The sequence below is a fragment of the Haemorhous mexicanus genome, chromosome 1, assembly GCF_027477595.1.
Source record: "Haemorhous mexicanus isolate bHaeMex1 chromosome 1, bHaeMex1.pri, whole genome shotgun sequence".
Classification (NCBI taxonomy): domain Eukaryota; kingdom Metazoa; phylum Chordata; class Aves; order Passeriformes; family Fringillidae; genus Haemorhous; species Haemorhous mexicanus.
In genome coordinates this window covers 136,137,634-136,157,713 of record NC_082341.1, presented here as the reverse complement: position 1 = coordinate 136,157,713, position 20,080 = coordinate 136,137,634, and the positions used below count along the sequence as shown (strand labels likewise).

Below are 20,080 nucleotides of genomic sequence, written 5' to 3'. Positions count from 1 at the left end.
TGGGTTTGATTACATTATTAGTCCCATAAAGACTGTCAACTGCCCCTAGAGAAAACCAGGTTCATGACAATATGACTGGCTGATATAAGTGAGCTGTGGCTGTGTGGTCAGATGTGATGGTGTCAAACCAGTATTTGCTGCCTGAAGAGAGATTATTTGCAGAGGAAACTCTTTCCTGTGCAGAGGTGTTTAAATCTAATTCAAGCACTTAAGATTTTGAAGGTGGGTGATTTTCACTCTGTGTGTATTTACCTTCTCTCCTGCTGATACCAGCTGAAGAGAGATAATTGCTGTCAGCTCCAAAATATCAAAGTGGATTGGAGGGGGAAACATCTCCTGAGGCTGTGGAGCCCACAGCTCAGCAGAGCAGCATTGCAGATGATGGGGACACCTGCACCCAGTGAGCACTGCAAGGAGTGAGCTCAGGGCATCAGCAAGGTCCACGAGGCTGCAGCAATGCTTGCAGCCTGGCAAAGAGACACTGAATTCATATCAGGTATAAAGGGAATACATTTTACTTGAAATTGTGGGTGGGACAGCACTGAAATACAACCACCAGCCTTTCTTACAGCATGCCTTTCTGGGTCCAGGGTTTCCACCATAAACACAAATATATTGCCCGTCCTAGCTGCAAAATGTAAGTCCAGATGTTGGAGTTGTGGTATCAAATGCTATGGAATTTATGTTTCCTAAATTCTTCAGCTAAAATCATGGTTGTGTTCCAACACCATGCTGTCTCTAGAGGTATGGACTTCAGGCTGTGGTGCTTTTGCTTGCCAACTCTAAAAGAAAAAGGAAGGATAAATTAATCTCTTATGTGCTGAGAATGTGTTCAGCGAGCCACCTAGCTTGGAAGGGGTTTATGAAAAGGCTCAGTTCTACAAATATTTATTGCTATATTACTGTGCTATTGTTCTGACACAAAATGTGGGCTTCCTATCAATTACCTAGGAGAGAGAAAAAAATCCTAAACCCGAATCTTAACTCTAGATTCTCTTTTTTCTTTTGAGCAGTAAGTAATTGCAACAACTTTGGCTTTTGTTTGTTCGGGTCTAAATCAGTTGTAGTCAATTACATTTTATGTAAGGGAAAAAAATGACAAATGAGACCAAGCAGATCAGATAATCTCCTAGTCTCCCTGTGGACAGGGTGAGGTCAGTTCTTGCTTTAACCTTGCACCATACTGGTTGCATGGTATTATTATTGTTGTTGCCATATTATCTTTTTCCTCCTGCAGGATGCACCCACATGGCAAGATGCTGAGTACATCTAGGTGATTTTCAGTGTTCCTTCCATGCTCTCCTGCTTTGGCTCCTCTGTCCCTCACCACACTGTCCTTAGATGATTCTTTGTCACATGTAAATGATCAATTTTTTGTAAAACTGAGATCTTGTGATTTTGAAGTATCTGCTTTTGCCTGTGGGAAATCATTAAGCACACTGGTCAGCTAAAGAGTTGAGGGACTGTCAGTATTTGTTGGTGTACACCTTATAAATCATAAAGTAACTCGGATCTGCAGGACTGTGTAAGTGCCTGCACTACCTACCTAGGTGAAGGTTGCAGCTAAGATCCCTGCTCACCCTTGGAGGTATTCAGTGTGAGTTTCCCATCCTCTGCAGGGACAGACATCCTATTTAGGATCAGCTGTGTTGATAGAAAAGAAGCAGCACCTGCTCATGTCCTCCATCCCTGTGGCTTGCTCCTGGGGATGCTGGTGAATGTGCTTTGGAGCTTGGCCTGGGGATTGGCTCAGGCCAGCAATTTTAACTGCCTTAAGTCATACAGTAGGATTTGGGCTTGCCTGCTTGGAAGGACAGGGATGCTAATGTCCCCTTGGGTGCTTACAGAGGGGAGGACAGCAACCACAGCTGCTCCCAGAAAGTCAGGCTGCAACCTTGAATCTGACAAGTTCACTGGCTGAATGGAATCCATTTAAAGCTGCCATAATTAATGCAGATGCAGAACAGCTGTGATGTCTCACCTGGCATTTTATGGTTGCATCAAACAGAATTTGAAGCACATGACAAAAGAGCTTGCACCTTGCTTGCACTGGCATCTTTGGACACTCTTGCAGTACTTAGAACTGAGCCTGACATGAATGTTGTTTGTTGGTCTTGAAACTGGAAAGAGGCAATAGTGGGATAGTTTTCACTGGGAAATTACATCATGTTAGAACACATTGCTGGAGACTCCTGGTGACTACTACCACAGTGTCACTTCCTGCCATAAACAAGGCCTGGGAGACAGCTGTGGGGAGGCCAGGCATCATCGGGCTGGGCTGATCTTGCTCTTGTTTGCAGCTCCTTGGGCAGTGGGTGACTCAGCTGCAGCCAGGACAGGGCTGAGCCCCAGCCTCAGCATCATTCCAGTGACATGGTGCAGGCACGCTCTGCTTGCTGCCTTTTGTTTGGTTGGTGGTTTTGTTTTTGATTTTAACAGCCTATAAAGAAGTAGATCATGCTTTCTTTTTTAACAGTCTCAAAACAAGCAAAATCACCCCTCTTCTTATAACTTGCCTATGAAACCTCTAGTAAATTCAAAGTTTTTGTCTACGATTATTCTCCACTGAATAAAGAAGAAGCATAAACTGTGAGTAAGAGGTCTTGTAGGGCTACAATACTTGAGCCATCCTTTTGGGAGCTTTCTCAGTTTAAAAACACCTCCCTTTCAATTCTCTCGTGGTGATTATCACACACAATTTTATTGAGAAGCAGCTCAGACTGAACCACTTCAAAGACAACACTACATTTGCAAAGGAAGGAATTTCTCTCTGACATTTCAGCAGCATCAGCAGGTCCTGGAAAATAAGCATGCATCACAAGACAGTGTGCTACACATGGGGAATCCTAAACAAAAAACTGCTTATAATGAGACTGCACACAGAGAGCTCACGTGATTCTGAAGCAGCTGCTTTCAATGCCTTGGAGCACTGAAATAAACTGCTCAGAGCAAAGAGAAGTTGCTCTTGGGCTTCATGCGAAAATCATTATTAGGGAAAATAATTATCATTTTGCCATGTTTGTACAGTGGAGTCCCAACCAGTGTTGCCAGAATGCAAAGTTTTAACAATAACTAACACCAAGTGCCCCTTTCTTTCTGGAAAATATGGGGATTACAACTTCAGACAACGTATAATTGATCAACCAGCACTGAACTAATTTATTGCAAAAGCTTGATACTTGCAACATGCTATTTTAAAACTACTGATGCAGGGAAGACTTGCAACCCATACCTGAGGCTGATGGGTGACCTACAAAAGCTAAAATGACTGGCAAATATATTTTCCTTTGGCATTTTTCAAATTAGATATTTACTTTTCTTCATTATTCTTTCTCTTTTTTGTAGGGAGATGTGCTTTCCTGGCCAGTTTTTAAATGTTCATTTGGAAACCTGAGACTGAGTTCTGCTTTTTATTAGGTTTAATTTTAAAAACAAACAAAAAAAAGCACGATTGAAAAAAAAAATCCATTTTACAAGCAGCTTTACCACTGCTATGAGTACTAATGGTAGGAAATCCACATCTAGGACATGCAAGACAAAAATATCTCAAGGTTATTTTTGACCACTTAGACCTGAAGGTTTGTGCAGTGCTACAGATCCAAACAGATCCAGCCCAGCAGGCTGTGCCCTGACCCCCATCCTTGCAGCCTGCAGCTCTGCAGCACACCAGGCAGCCTCCCCAGCAGGCTGCAGCAGAACCTGCCATGCAGCAATGCCAGCTGAAAGACAGTGTGTCCCAAATCCCCTTCCCTCTTGCCACCAGGGATATACATCCACATTTTGACTAGGAAAATATGACTTGTGACGCTGACTTAGTGCCTGCCTGGCCACTGGTTTTTCTTGTCCAACCATGCAATACTTTTCACTAGCAAGTAGAATTGTTTTTTTCTTCTTCTCTTCAGTAGTCTCTTCTACCCTTGGCGTTTCAAAATTAGCAACCTCAAGGCTAAAAAAAAATGCTATCCCAGAAGGATGGGATTACATATAATGCTGTAATACATAAAGGATTGCTCAGAAGCCATGTTCAGGCTTAAGGGCATAATCTCTACTTTGCCATTCCCATATCCCAGGATAGAGGGGAAAGGGGGGATGTATACATACAAAAGATTCATCCTGACATAGCATAAAAATAGAAAAGACAAGGGGCTGAGACAAGACTTTACAGAAATGACAAACACAGCTTGCATCCAATGTAAAGAGTTATGGAAAACCCGTTATACGCTGCAAAATACTATTTCTCAGAGAATTAAAATCACCCTCTAGGAAAAAAGGAAAAAATAAAACCTCCTCCAAATGTCAAAGCCACGAACTCCCCCTGGCTTACAGTTCCTGTGTGGATTAGAGCTATTTATAAAGGCAATCTCCACGGTTCCTGTCATGCATTGCTGTTAGCATGTCCTGAGCTAGCACACCAGTGGATACAAACCTGATCTATATAACCATGGCAATAAGTGAAGGTATCTGTGCACACTCCATGTTGTGCTTATTAAAATAATTGCTGCATTTGATTTATAAAGAGATGAGTAGGTTTCTGCATGAAACTCTACTAATAGTTGAAAAAGCCTGTTCTACTATGGACTGAAAATGGTCTCTCCTCACCCACACATTTATCTGGGATTTGATCACCAACCTTCGGGAGAAACTCACAAAACCTATTCCACTTAGCAGATTCTATTACAGGGCAAAGGAAAACTTTGCAGGCTCAAGATTTGGGTGGAATCCATTTATTCCACATGTGCAAAGAGTGGATGAGGAATTGGAGGATCCGCAGCACCAAAACCTCTCCGTGTGCTACACGCATAAGCCACTCTTGATTGAAATCCTGTAAATCTTTTCCTTATATAATATGTTTCCTTGTCTGGTATAGCTTGATTTCAATTTCAACTGCTGTTTTTTTCCTTTCCATCATGTTCAAAACTATCATAAACAGTCTGTAAACTCTGCATCACAAATGGCTCTCTAATGATAAAAAAGGTATTTTCAAGTGAAAGATCAGTTCCTCATGTCTAAGCTGAAAAAGGGATGGTGTCATTCTGCCGGAGGTTAAAAAAAATTCTATTAATCTTAAAATTATTATAATATGGTAAAAAATATAATAAATACAGATAGGAATGTTCTGCAGACTCTAGACAAGGAACCAAATTTCTGGCAAGAAAATACTTACTCCAAAGAAAGTTAAAACTCATGAAGGGAGGTACTCTCTCTCTCTCTCTCTCTCTCTCTCTATATATATATATATATATACATATATAAAATTTCTATTCTATTTTCTTGAATACATGTTCTAACAAAATGGTCTGTGTCTAAAAAAATAGCCTACATCACAGTCAAAAGTATTTTTCTCCACTAACAAAATAAGGTTTCTCTTCAATGATGTACTTAAAATCCATTACTTGCCTGAAGAAAATGTAATACACCCCCAGGACATACCCTTGCAAAATTCTGTTTACTTTTATGGCAATAGTATTCCTCACCAAAGCAAACATCTGCACTTCTGCAGCAAATGCTTCAGGGATCTCTACTTGCTCTTTCAGGAAACATCTGTGTCAATATACCTCATTGAAGATGTTCCCTGCAAAAGAAGTCTATCACCATGTTCTTGATTTATTACTATTTACTGTTGTTCTCTCCAAATAATTCCAAATTTTATCTCCATCTCTGAAGATCTGTATGTCCTTTGCTTGCTTGAATTGTTTTACAAGGATGAAAGCAGCATTTCCAAAACACTACAGTGAGTATTGCTGTAGTTACAGGAAAAAAAAAAAAAAAAAAAAAGGGGGGACTTTGATCTTTGGTATTTATAAAAGCTATAAAAGCTAGTTTATAATCAGGATATCTTATCTGTTCTTAGAACACAAAATAGTTCATTTATGAAAACAGAACTCTTATGGAAATAAACCTATTGGATCTTAATTTAAAATGCAAAGGCATAAAAGGGTTTTGTCCTTCGTAATGTGAGGAAAGCTTGTTTCCAATTCTTCAAATATTTTAACAAGGAATATTGTGTATATACAAGGTTTGTGATATCAATTGACTGGTTATTAAACATAGTTCAGCTCTTCCCCTGCTTCCAGCACACTCACAGACACATGTGATATTCATGTTAACAATTTATTTCTTGGAGGGAAGAAACCAGTGTGTTGTTCTCAGTCCAGTTATCCCAGAGGTTGCCTCAGGTTATTTTACTTCTTATGTTTAATATTGCAGGGATTTTATGGATTTACCAAAATACCATAATTTTTATTTTTAAATCACTATTTTTTTAAAACAGATTCAATCCAGATCAGACCTTATCATACTCTGTTTCAGTTCACTGCCACCATATGTAAGTGTTGTCAAGGCTGTAATACATAAAGTATCTGGCTCCAGGGCTGGTTTCAGTGTGGTTTTGGAATACAGATTTTATAATATGCAGTTTCCTTCCTCTGAAGTCAGTGGGCTATTCAGTGGAATAAGGTTTCTGAGGCACAGGTCAGCTCTTCAAAGGCATGCAGGCACCCAAATCCTGTTTAAGGATATTCCAGTGATTTGAAACAAGGTGCCTCCTTATTCCTTCCAAAGAGGGGAGATTTCCTAAACCATAGATAGACCAGGTTAAACAGGCACTCAGGCACTCCCCAGGCAGTCTCTCAACTTCTTGTCCCCTACCCTTACTGCTAGGCCACTTACATAAGATAAAGGCAGGACATGCCCTTCTTTTGAGACTCTATTCAAGCAGGACCATCCTGAGATTGATCCAGCTCATGCCATGGATGAAACTGAAAGAGCTGATGGATTTTTGCCCTTGGATTGCATGAGTTTCAGTGATGTTCCTGCATTCACACGTGCAGTGAGCTTGCTACACAGACCATCTGCATACACATGCCTCTGGTGTGGACATCTGGTGCTCCTGGGAAGCACCACATTTGCTGAGCTGGAGCAAAGCAGCTGAATAGCAAGCAGGCAATGGCGTTGATAGTGTCCAGAAGCACTGTGCTTTTTGTGTCTTCTCTATGAATGTGCAACCTCTGAAGTTGCCTCAAAAAGCATCAGATCTGCTGTGCTGGTGTGTGGTGACAACAGCACGTGCCTCCAGCAGAATTTATCTGCTGCAGCACAGTAGTCACGGCTGTGAGATCTGGAGGGGTGCCAGTGCACTTGGAGCTGTTGTACTGGACCTTCAGCTAAAGCTGCTGTACACCCAGGAAGTCAGCCAAATATAGTAAAATCCTCAAAACTAAATTGAGACTCCAAGACAGAAAAAGAGGACATGTTTTGGGAAACTCAGATGTATGGCTTTTTGACTCACAGCACCAAAGGGATGTCAGTTTGCTCAGTTGTCCCTTGGGTTCTGACTTTCCTATTTGGACTTTCTGATAGATCAGTGTTTTGTGACTTCTTGGGATGTGGACAGCAGCAGACCTAGGTCAGAACTTATAGTGGCAGAATAATGGTTTCAGCTCTGTACATGTTCATTAGGGAAAGCAGTTTTGAAGGGGCCTTGTTGCTTTAGCTGATTTAAATGGTGCATATGACTGGAGGAAGAGGAAGACATACACACAAGAGTGTGTATCTGCGTGTACAGAACTGAAATCAGCAAGCCATCAGGGTGTGGATTGGGCATGTTTGGTTGTAGTACAGGTCCTGCCATAGGACAGGTAATAAGAAGCAGGGAAGAAGCCTTGCAGCAGGTTACCTTGCTCTGAAGAGCTGTGTCATCGATTTCAATAGGAGAAAATGCAGCCCTCAGATACCTATATTAAAGTAGGAAACTTAATTTGAGCAGATGTTAAACTGGTTCATCCAAAGAAAGGCTTTGACCTTCTGGCATTTTCCAGAGTGGGAAAGAATATGTCAGAGAATAATAAAATTACATCACAATTTTCCCACTGTTCATATTTTTTCCCTAAGTCATCAGAAACAGTCTCTGTGCCCACCTCCTTGGTGAGTTCTCATGTTCATTCACAGCCAGAGCAGATACTACTGCAGAATTTGGGGTAGAGCTGGATCTTCCCTAACTACATATATGAAAAAGCAGGGCTCAGATCCTCAGCAAGTTCCCCTCTCCCCTCTTGTCCTAGATTTGAGGAAGATGCAGGTCTTTGGGTCCATGCTGAGAAGCCCTATGGAGCTATAGGTTGAGGACAGGGCCAAACCAGGCCTCTCCCAGACCTCTGGACTGGGAGAAGGATTGAAGGCAGAGCAGATGGGCACGTTCCAAGGACGGAAGAAGTAAGCAGATATTTGAGCAAAACCTCACAGGCAATTTCTTCCAGCTAATCCCTGCCATAATTCTTCCCCCAGCAAAGCTGATCTGGTTCATCATTTCCATGAGGCAGAAGGCATTTTTGTAACTGCTCACTTCTCAGAGGTCTTAGACACTTGCTTTTAATCATATAGTGTATGCTGACATCTGGTGGCATTCAGCAACAAAATCTTCATTAAACAAATATGTTTCAGTTTTAAGGAGTCAGCATCCTTACTTTCCCTTAGCTGGGTGCAGAAAATAATTCCTCCCAGACCACTTCAGACTGGGGTTTACTGTAACACATTAGTATGGGACTGGCATGTCCTGGAACTCTAGTGGGACATGTATGTGGGCACTGACCTCCAGATAAGGAAGGGACCATCAGCCCAGGGACCATCAGCCAAGGCAGATGACTGTGCTCAAACACAGTCACAAAATGGAGCACACAGCATCCTGTCATTCCCTCTTCTGAACACAGAGAAACAATGCACTAAAAAAAGTGATGTAAAACTACAATGGGTTTTAGCAGAAACAGAACCACTGTAAAATCTTAGGTGGTAACACTTCTGAAGTTTATCTTTATTTCAAATTGGAAAGAAAGAAACAAAACAGCATGTATGAACAGCCAGAGAGATGTACCAAAAACCTTGTTTCAGGGTATGTAATAAGTAGCATGGAATCAGCTGTCATAGTTAAAAGATACCCATGATGTAGCTGTTCCATTAAAAGTTGGATTAAAATCATGTTTAAATTTCATTTCCTTCAATCCCTATCCTGCTTTTGATTAGTTTTAAGAGCAGTTGATGGTCTTATGATTTGAAGATTTTGCATTTTAAATTTTGTGTACATGGTCTGGAATTTTATGTGAAATTGTGTGTTTGATCTTTGACCTCTGTTTACTACAGTCCTGATTTGCCACTAATTTGATAGCAAGACATAAGGGCCTACTGTAAACAAGCTGCTCACTTTACATAGCTATGTTTGGTTCCTAAATGAAGAAGTATGTATGGAATATACTTTGGGTACTGTAGCCTCCTAGAGAAATAATAAAAACCACATCACTGCTTAGTTCTCCAGGTAACATTTACATTTGGAGAAAATAAGTTGCATGCCTAATAGAGAGAGAAAATGTAGTTCTTATCCATTTTGGGTTTGTTTGCTTAAAATTATTCTTTAAAGTATTTGAAAGCTGAGGCTGCCTCTTTTGAAGTTAGTGGGAACTTTGACATTGATTTTAAAAGGATCAGGATTAAGCCTAAATTGGTAGGGTCTAAAAGGCAAAAATGAAAATGTCCAAAGTCTACAAATCTCTCACTGATCCACCACGCTGAAAGGAAGGACAAAAGCCTTCTCCAAGGTCTGTAACGTACATCTTGATTCCAGAACTTCTGGTTTTTGTACATTTGTAGACTTCAAGATGGAAAGCAACTTTCTAAAGGACTGTAATTGCTAGCATATGAAGTAGTACACTCTTGCACCATGGTCTTGTAAAGCTGCTGGGGGAAGGGAGATGAAAGCTGCTTATAAAAATCAACTGACTGTTGGTACACATCTTCCACAAATTGTCCTGCACTATCCATTACACAGTATTCCCTGCCTGCAACCCACTCCAGGCAGATCCTTAGCCCACAGGTACAGCCTTACACATAGTGAGTGACCAGCAAAAGTCTGCTTGTAGACATTTAACTCAGAAACACATCTGATCATCCTGCTCAAGCTCAGCACTTTTGGCACTCATCTGGCACTAGCAGCTGGGTAAAAGCAAGGTCTTCAACTCTCTCCTGTACCACCCTGCTGGAACCATCTGTCTCAACACTGAACTTCCCATCACCTGGGCTCTATCCTCAGAGGAACACCTAAGTACCCTGGACAAAGGGTACTTTTGGCAGAGAAGGAAACCATTTGGCAGAGAAAGAAACCTATTTGCCAGAGAAGGAAACCATTGACTCTTTAATTTTCTGTCCTGAGTTAGTCTCAGTAACTGTGGCCAGAGCCGAGTAGTCAAGGACAGGGAATCTTCTCAGCTGAGGTGTGGCTCATCTACAATGGCAAAGTGTAAGCCCAGAGAAGTGATGGGGCATGTGCAAGCAAAAAAGCTATCTTCTTTCCTCTCCAGACCCCCAAGTGCATTCAACATCCCAAATGCGGGGGTCAAGCTCTTCATGGATGACTTCCAGAGGCTAAAGCAACCAGGGGTAGGAAACTGCCTACTCTGTTGGTTTATGAGGTCCCAATGTCATACAAGCCTGAGTTCAGGGACACACACAGATCAAGCACTGTCCCACATCATCTGAACTTGAAGCTGACAAAGCATCCATTGCAGCCTCCAAACCCTCGTGACCAAACAGAGGAACATTTTCTGCTGTTAACAGCAACCGATGCTTGGCCCAAGAACAGCAGATACAAGTGCAGCATCCAAGTGAGGAAATCCATGCAATTAACACCCAAAACAGTCTCTTGCAACTCCATTGCTCAGAAATATCCCAAGATGTTAAAAACTTGATGGGCTGTAATCTCCCAGGCTGTGAAGTCCCTTCCCTTCCACCCAAAAATGACAAGCAATAGAATGTGGGAAGTCAGTGCCACCTTGCTCCTTACTCTCTTTAACCAGCCTTGAGATTTCTCAGCAAACCAACTCAAGCAGTGTCTACTCCATCTTCAGAGGAGCTGCCTTGTGCTGTGTGCTACTCCAAGGGAGCGAGGTTCTACTCGCAGGGAGGAACAGCCCTGTCCTTATACTCACGTGGTCAGTCACCACAGAGACACAAATGTGCACACCTCTTGCCTTGGCCCATGTGTAAAAACAGACAGATCCAGCAACAGCAAGTCAAGTCACCTTTCTGAAGATACTTTTCTTGAGGTATTTTTTGAGCTACCCAGTTTTCCCACAGTACAACAAATAAACAACCAAAGATAAACAGACAGAGGTTTGTACATGGTGCACATATCCCCAGTGAAGTGACCTTGCTAATGTGTTGTAGTACCCACTGAAAATGCCTTCTATTTCCATGTTTTTGAAGTGACTGTAATCTGTCCTGCTGGCCTAGCTGGCAGAAGACACCCTGATTTGAAGGACCCTCAAATGGAACTTGACTTTGGGAACAAACTTCCAGCACAGCTGCGTGCCACTGAAAACTTGGAGTAATGTTCTCACTTAAAACATCCTGCAGATCCCATCTTCTGCTTCCACTTCATGGGACATTTCCTCAGGATCCAGTCCTAAGGACTTAATACCTTGATGCCAAACACCTCAGCATCACTTTTAGCCTGAAAATAGAAATGCACAAGTGCAGGCACTTTGGCACATATTTGTTTTTCCTAATGGAGGGTAGTAACTGAGTATAAATAGTTTTAAAATATTCTTTAACATTTTAATAGGGCTGGCTTACAATGTAAAGAAAAGTTAAATTAATCTGAATAACTGAATAACAGTTTTATATGCAAGACAGAGATCTTTAATAAGTAAAGGGTGCCATAAGAGCCCCTGGCATGTTTAGACTGAGTTGGTATGTCTGGACCCAACTGTGGAACAACAATCTGTCACTGTTAGATCAACTTCAAAAGCAATTCAACAAGGGCTCCATATAGACAGCATTACAGAAAACCTGTTCCAATAGCTTTCTTATGCAAGAGAAAACCACAGTCATATTTGTATTTTAGGCAGTGAACCAACAAGAATGAAGCAAAACAACAGCAACTGTCCCCAAGAGATATTTTGGGCTGCTCCTCTCCTCCCACTCCCCTTACACTCCTTTTCAATCTCCTACCAATCTGGGCATTTTTGGCAACAGAGAACCATCCTGAAAAGGTCGTTGGCAGGCTGATAGGGACCACTGTGGCTTTTGGCTACCAAAGGCAATTTCTCCAGCCTGGGGGAGCATCAACCTCTTTGCTCCCTATTTTGAGCTGGGGCAGAGGTGGCTGTGTGAAGAAGGGTGAGGAATGGGAGACCTTTCCTCAGCTCAGCAACCTTTGACAATCTCTGCTTTTCCTCTTCATCCCAGGATCTGCTATACAACAGGTGCAAATTGAGGATGACAAATAAGAGCATTAGCCTGGTGTTTCTGTTCAAATGATCCGCCTTGAAGTAGCTGATGTTGACACTTAAATTGTCAGCAGACTTCTAGTTTAGCGCTCCAGTTAGAAGAATGGGTCCTTTCACACTTCCCTCTGGGCTATTGTTTCAACTCTCTCTAGACAGGGCAAATATCATTGCAGCAGTTTACACTCCAGTTTCAGTGCACTGGTTATTTTGCAGCCATAACCAAGATTGCCTAGAATTTTTTTCTATAATGTAAGCTTAGACTGCAGAGAATAATTACACAACACTGTAAAAATAATCTGCAGCAATTTACACAGCCATGAAATACTGGAGCTGTTTTTTTCAGCATGCGTATATATGCAAGGCTGCAGCTAATTCCAATATTTACAAAGGACTCAGTGGAGCTGTGATCACAGAAACTGGTATTTCAAGTTAGGCCATACACATGAACAAAACATTTATTGTTATAAGACAAGATTTTGTATTTTGGGGTGTTACACCATCATCTAACTGAAGCATTACCTTGCCACCTCTGCCCTTCCATATCCCTTCTGTCTGTATTCAAATAACATCCTTGTGGCTAAGACATTATGTGTTCAAGTTGGAAAGTAATAATTTAGCTACAATTTCTTTCCTGCAATTGTGTGTTTCTTCTATTTTTGACCAAATTAATCATACTGGCAGTCAGCTTTGCTGCTGTTCATTTCTATTAGGGATCATATAAAGGTCTGTGCTGGAAGGTCAGTCCCCAGCCTGCTATCCTGCATGCTGACTTGTTCTCTCTCAATGCATCTTGCTGATGGTAGGACCATGGGCCCTACTGGGACTAAGCAATCAATGCGAGTTCTTTTTAAGAGTAGGAGAAAGCCATGGTAGCAGGGAGCAGAATAATTGCTCACTGACCCTTGTCTGCTGCAATAATCGTCAGGACTCTGGGTGTTTTCAAACACAGCTAAACAAAGGAATGAACTAACACCAGTCAGTTCCTCCGAGGTACAGTATGAGCTCTCTGGATTGCATGCACTTGTATTGTCAACAGCCTGAAGATGTGGTGTCTTAATATTTCTTTCTATGCTTCTCTGGAGGCTTACTTCTGTCTCCTATGGAATTCTGCCAAGCTCCTACCTTGCTAGCTTTACACTCCCTTTAATGAGCTTGTTTAGTCTTTGTTTTCCCCAGAAGAAACAAATGATCAAATCAAAACTAAAAGCCACAGACTGGGAACAAACACATTGCCTGAAGTCTCTGCAAAGAAACTATACAGGAAATAGTTAGAAGAGAAAAATACAGGACATAAGTAAGAATTTCTGTAAGTGACTATCTGCCTTTGGGAACAACAACTTCTAAGTTTTGCAATCTAGCAGTTAGGAATTGATACTTAACCATTAGGTTTAGGCGGTGATTTGAAGGAGTTAAATTCCCCGGCTACCTCTTCAGAGCAGGGTGGGGCATTGGGGAAGTCAGAGACTGAAAAAAAGGCACCTGAATGCCCTGGGAGGGAGCAGCAAAATCTTTCAAGCTCCCCTTCCTCTCCGATGCTCCAGCCACTCTCCAGCTAAGGGTGTCCTGGTGCACACCAGCAATTGCAGCCCTGGCTGCACACACCTGCGTGCAGAGGATGTGAGGAGCCTTTCTCACGTCAGGAAGAGAGTGCCACGTCCACATCCTGTTCACCTCTCCTCAGGGCCTCCTCCCCACTGGGTGACATTGCACAGCATGGCCAGTGGCTGGGGCCTGAGGGCAGGGCCATGGACATCATCCCAGGCACCTTGGAATGCATCCTCTGGGGGAGTGGGCTCGGGGAGCTGGCCCCTGTCTGGCCCCTGGTACAGCACACACAAGGTAAGTGCCCAGCGAGCAGCACCAGCAACAACAGGGCCTGGGGAGAGGGGTACTGAATTCAGCCTCTCTCCTGTGTCCCCTGAAGAACCCCACTCCAGCACCTGTTTGCTGCTGGCTCTGCTCCCTCTTCACCCCATTGTTCAGCCTGCACCACCCCTGCTCCCCCTCCGAGCAGTCCTTTCTGAGTAGGAACTGGGCAGAGCTGCTCTGTTCTCTGCTAGAGCAGCACTGGTTTTTGTCATCTGTGTTTCTGTCACTGTCAGTGCTGACAATGGATTTAGGCAACTGCAAAAGAGAGACTGAAGCAGCCCCTAAGAGCTAGCAATTTGAAGCATCTGCTAACAATAAAAATGAATTGGAGGTTGATTAAACCCTTTACCTTTTCTCTGCTTTTTGTTTCCCAAACTAGAAGGCATGGAAGGATACCCAGCATTCTTGAGTTTCTCTGCATAAGAGGCAAACGACTTTGTCATGATGGAAAGTATTGATATAAATTGTGCATATAATGGCTTGCAACTAGCTGCTCCTACAAACATTCACCAGGACATTTTCTAGGAGCAGCCCAGTAGCAGGTGACAGCCTGAAGAAAGTCCCAAAACTTTCCCCTCTGGATTCTGCATTTGCTGCTGTGTGACTATCCATTTGGCAGGGTGCATTTTTCAGCCCCTGTTCTCAGAGCAAAGGAAAACTGAGAATTCCTGTGCACAGGTCCCTGGAGCAGCAGGACTCCTGGCTGATGGGTGGTGGCAGTGCTTCCCAGGACCAGAGCTGGGGTCTCTTACTGGGAGATAAGAATGTGGAGCCAGTGGTTTTACTGTGGATTTGTGAATTGGGGTCCCAGGGCTGTGAGCTTGCCCAGCTGCCAAGAAGATGGCAGAAATAGGGAATTCCCTTGGCATGGGAATACCCACCTGCATGTCAAAGGGGGAGGGTTTTGTTTTCTTGGAAAACCACCCAGTCCTGCTCCTTGGGGCTGTTGCATGAGTATTGCCCTTTTTCAAACATGGTAGTTTTCTGGGCTGACCTTAATAATATTTTAGAACTGCTTGGATGTCTGTGGGTGAGACTGATATTCTGTTCTTTTATTTACTTTAGTTGTAGGTTTGGAGCAGTAAGGGGTAACTGTGGGTCATGTGTTGATGCCAACCTTAATTTTTCCAACAGTTAAATTCTTCTGGTCACCCCCTTTTTCACATTTTACATTTTTGGAAGCCTCAGAAATAATTCCCTCCTCCCATTCGTGGCTATCCTGGCTGTGATTCAGAGGACCATCCCATTTTCAGGTCTTCACACAGGGGCTCTTTCCCATCCCCTTTTCTTGTGGTCATTTTGTCCTCTTGTTTGAAAAGGACGAAATGTTGTTTTCTCCCTCTACAAGAGACCATAACTGCACTGGCTCTGAGGTGCCTGGGAACAGCCCAAGACAGCTGAGGTGAATTACTTTTGGAACAGTATTTTTCAGCCCCTTCAACCCCATGAGGAGGTGAAAGAGTGAGATCCCCTTTCAAGAGCTCCTAGATGTGAGGGGCTTGGAACAGCTGCTGGTTGCAGCTGCCTAGTGCCACATGGGCATCAGACACATCCCCCCAGGAGCAGGAGATCTGATACATTCTTTAGGGAAATTCATGGCACTGGACTAGGCCTTCAGTGATGTCTCTAAACACTCAGCTCCCTGGAAAAACTTAGAGTGGCTGTGTCCATGTGGCTGTGTAATATAATGCCTCTTTGTGTTGGAATTACATTTCTTTGTCTTTTGATTTAATTGGGATTATTCTCCTGAGAGGTCCCTGATCAGGCTGTTTGTATGCTAGCTGTTGGCTTAAGGGTGGAAGGGGGCACACATGGCCGTGGGGAGGAGCAGTGGAGGTAGGATTTCTTCTTGGCATCAGCATAGCTGATATAGCTTGGTTGGTACTGCCTGAGGACCTGTATCTCTGAAATCAGCAACAGCCAGGCCATGCTCCCACAGCCCTCCCTATATAGGCAAGGTGTGTTATGGGCTATGAGTGTGTTTAATGGTGCAGTAAAATCTGATGAAATATGTACTTAGTTACCTGAAGTATTTCCTGCAAACTAATATTGTAATATTTTTGTGTCTGCTGGAGCAATGAGTGTAGGAAGCCACAACATGTGGGCTTTGTCTGCTTAATAGAAAGTGTATGTAATTGCTTCAGTGTAATAAATTTTTATTTCCCTCAGGACTTCTCATAGGTTTTTACTTATTTACAGTATTGTTGTTTATGGACAAGAAACAATTTGCAGGATTAGTTGAGATTATTATCTACAGTACTGATCTTGGTTTGACTTTGTATTATCAGAGTAGGAGAAAACATCTGGATGAGAACAGTCACTGAGAGCTCAGATGAAATAGAGTCATAGAATAGTTTGGGTTGGAAGGGACCTTGCTGGCCAGCTAGTTCCAGCCCCCTGCCATGGGCAGGAACAGCTTCCACTAGACCATGCTACTCAGAGCCCCATAAAAACTCTTCTGTAACTCAGCATTTCACATGCCTGTTGTGTGTAGACACTGGGTGTAGTTATTCAAGTGCAGAAGCTGAGCCAAAGATAGAAATTTATTTCACTTCTGCTTCTTTTTCCTTCTTTGCCTGTCACTTCGTAGACTCTGCGTTATTACTGGCTGCCCAGACAGCCACCTTGAAAGATTGTCTTATGTTGTGGGTTGTAGGAATAAATCATTTCAGCTCTGTATTTAGGAGCTGACTATGCTGACAGTTCCTTCAGACAGATCTGTGGCCACTAGTCCCCTCAGAGTCCATCAGAGCCTGCCAGGTGGTGAGTGTGTGCCTGATGCCTGGCGGGGTCTCATCAGTGAGTGGTGGTGGCTGTTATCAGGTGTGATGGGAAATCCCACAGATTAAGCAGATCCCTGTAGAGGTTTTTCTACTCTGCCTTCTATCATATAGATGAAATCTAGATTTTGTGTGGAATGCCACAATTGAAGTTTGTAGCTAATTCTGTTCAAGAGAAACATCTTCAGTGCTTCAGCTCAGGGCTTGATGTCTAGTGCCACTGAGCCTCAGCAAGGTGAGAGCACCACTTGGTCCCGTTTTTTCCAGTGCCTGCTGGTACTTCTGATGCCATGGGGGCTGCTTCACCTGTACTGTGAGGGACCCAAGGCAGGAAGGCAGGGAGCTATCTCCACGGAGAGAAAGTTTTTCTCTCCATTTGCCTTGGCTCAGGAAGCATCCCAGAAAGAGTGAGGGTCTCTTTAGCTGGCACCATCACCAGAGAAAAATGTTGTCATGGTACATCCCTACAAACATTCACCAGGACATTTTAAACACTTAAGCAATAGCATTTCCAACCATGGCTTTCAATTAGGAAAAGCTCTAAGCAAGTCAAGGTGTCCATAGGAAATGTGGGTGGGAGTCAGAGGCAGCATGGCCACAGCACAGGTGGGTTTCAATCAGGACATCTTTGCTCTGCAGGAAGGAAGAAAGGCTGTTGAAGTTGAAGGCAAACCCTCCTGGGGTCTTTAATGCTATTTTCTCAGTCTCTGTAGGATACCTCAGTCTCCAGTCAGGTCCCTGATGCTCTGCAGATGTTAGCTTTTCCATGTTAATCAGTAAACCAGTCCCTGAGCATGGGGAAAGTGGAGACAAATGTCCTCACCCAGCTTTCTGCTGGTGTACTCATCTGTGAAGACTGCAATGAAGTTTTTCCTGTCCAACACCATCCCTTCAGCTCTTTATTCTAAAACTCTTCACTGAAAGCAAACAAGGGTATCAAAACACTGACTCTGTGTCATCCTGTTGTCCTTTACCTGTCAGATTTCAGAGTTCATGCAGTTTCTGTTTCCTTTATCTTATTGGGAAATGTGTTTGGGACAAAATGCACACCATTTCTTAGGCAGTAGGGAAATGTATATTTTTTCCAGCCCTAAGATGACTTAGTTCAGCCTTTCAAATACAACCTTTTTGAATCTCTTATCGGGGAATTCAAAACTTAAATGTTATAATGAAGCACATGATCACAGAATGGGTAAAGTTGAAAGGAATCACAGAATGGGTAAGGTTGGAGATCACCTAGTTGAACCTCCTTGCTCAAGCAGGGCCCCCTAGAGCACATTACTCAGAATTGTGTCCAAAAGGCTTTTGAATCATTCCAGACAAGGAGACTCTACAACCTCTCTGGGCAGCCTGTTTCAGTGCTCTGTCGGCCTCACAGTAAAAAAGTTCTTCCTATGTTCAGATGGAATCGCCTATATTTCAGTTTCTGCCCACTGCAGCTAGAAGCAAGAAGCATTGCACGATTTTCCAGTGTTATTCTGCTGTCAAGAATCCAGCAACTTTTCCATGGTTTAGTGTCCGTTGAACTAGTTTCTGCTAGAAAACAATTTGTGGCTTTGGCTCATAAATGCAGGACTCTCAACTGGGCTAGCTTGCACACAAGCTGTCAGACCCTGCCAGAGTTGTAGGTCTGACCTGCTGAGGGTTGTGCTCTGATTAGCTTTAGTGTGACCAAGAAACTGACACAAGAGGGCAAAATTGAACACTGGTTAGAAAATATTGTCCATATCTTTTTTTAACCTCGTACGTCTGTTCTGCTGTGCTGAACATCAACTGTCCCTGCAGATGTAAAGATCACATCTCTGATGGGAAATGAGCACACAGCTTATAGAATGCAGCCTCCAGCTTAAAGAGAGATCAGCTGCTGCTTGGGAACTTGCTCATGACTCAAAGGTAAGGGAAATAAGTACAGGAAACCATTACCCCTTGCCTGTCCTTTTGCACGCACTGTAAGAATGTCTGTGTCATCCCAGCTCTCAAATTCCATAGGGAAATATAGGGTTTTTTCCATCACTGGAAAGCAGAGTGGGAGCAAACCATGAAGCTGTTTATACCTATGAATATAGAGGAGGCTGGACATGGGGCAGCAGGTCTGGAACAATGGAAGAGTAGAGAAAAGAAAGACTGGAGGCAGTATGCAGTTTTATAAACCTGCTTGAGGAGTGACCTGCTTATCTGGCTTCAACCAGGCACTTCTCAGGGTCCCAGAGCAGAATTTCCTAGTGTGTGCTATTGGCTGGCCTCTAGTATCCTGGTTGGCTTCCCCCTACAAAGGAGCCATGTGCCCGTGGCAGTTTCCTGCCAAGCCCAGCGTGGTGCTGGGCAGCAGAGAACAGCAAACCAACCCAGCTCCACATCCTGAGCTTGGGGCACACACACTCCAAGCAGATGTTGATGATGGGAGAGCTCACAGCCCATCTATTCTGGACATTTTCTTCTCTTCAGTATTGCTGGCAGAGCTGCTTGCAGGAGTGTTTCCTTGCCTGACAGACAACAGAAACTGGTGAGCAAAACCCTTTTATTGAGGCTGATAGCTCACAATTCATTTTGAAAAAGTCTTGGTAGCTCTTCCTGGACACCTCATACAGGACATTGGAAATTAATGTTCTTGCAGAGCTGGGGCCATGCTAAGCACCAGCTATAGCTTGTCTGAGTGTCTGTTGTCTGATTCTCACTGGGCTATTTTTCACAAATCTCAGATTGTCTTCCTTGCTTCCCTTCCCAGCTGATGCTATGGTAAAATGAGTTTTAATTTTTTTCTGAGGACATTAAAGAACATTTGCATTTGACTTTTTCTTTTCTTTAACGGATGATTGAGGTGACTGCAAGTTAAACAGGAGTTTTGTAATTACACTAATCTGTTTTAAGAGGCGTGATAATGTTAATTAGGAAATTTCTAGGCAGTAAGGAACATTACATACTTGTCATTTGTCAGAAAGTGGGGTGCAGAAGAGAGATTCAAAGAAACTTGAGTCACTAATTATACATATCCTACCTAGTGCAGAATTTAGTTTTGCTTCAGACTGCTTCAAAATGGCATGTTGAAGAAAAATGGGGTGCATAGTGCAGGCTGTGTCTGTTATCCAGCTTAGCCACTGACTAGAGGGCTTAAACTATGGAGCCAGCAGAGCAGGGCAAGTCCTCCTCTTCCCTTAGTCA

General features: G+C 43.1%; 1 protein-coding gene across 1 annotated transcript in view; it reads left to right on the top strand.

Moving 5' to 3' along the window:
* The first annotated feature begins 13,740 nt into the window (after nucleotides 1–13,740).
* Nucleotides 13,741–20,080, top strand: part of NIPAL2 (NIPA like domain containing 2) — a 51,851-nt gene continuing 45,511 nt past the window's right edge. Inside the window, 3 exon segments of the mRNA XM_059864389.1 lie at nucleotides 13,741–13,851; nucleotides 13,853–13,884; nucleotides 13,886–14,111. Coding sequence (XP_059720372.1) covers nucleotides 13,756–13,851; nucleotides 13,853–13,884; nucleotides 13,886–14,111 — 354 coding nt within the window. The 5' untranslated portion in view covers nucleotides 13,741–13,755.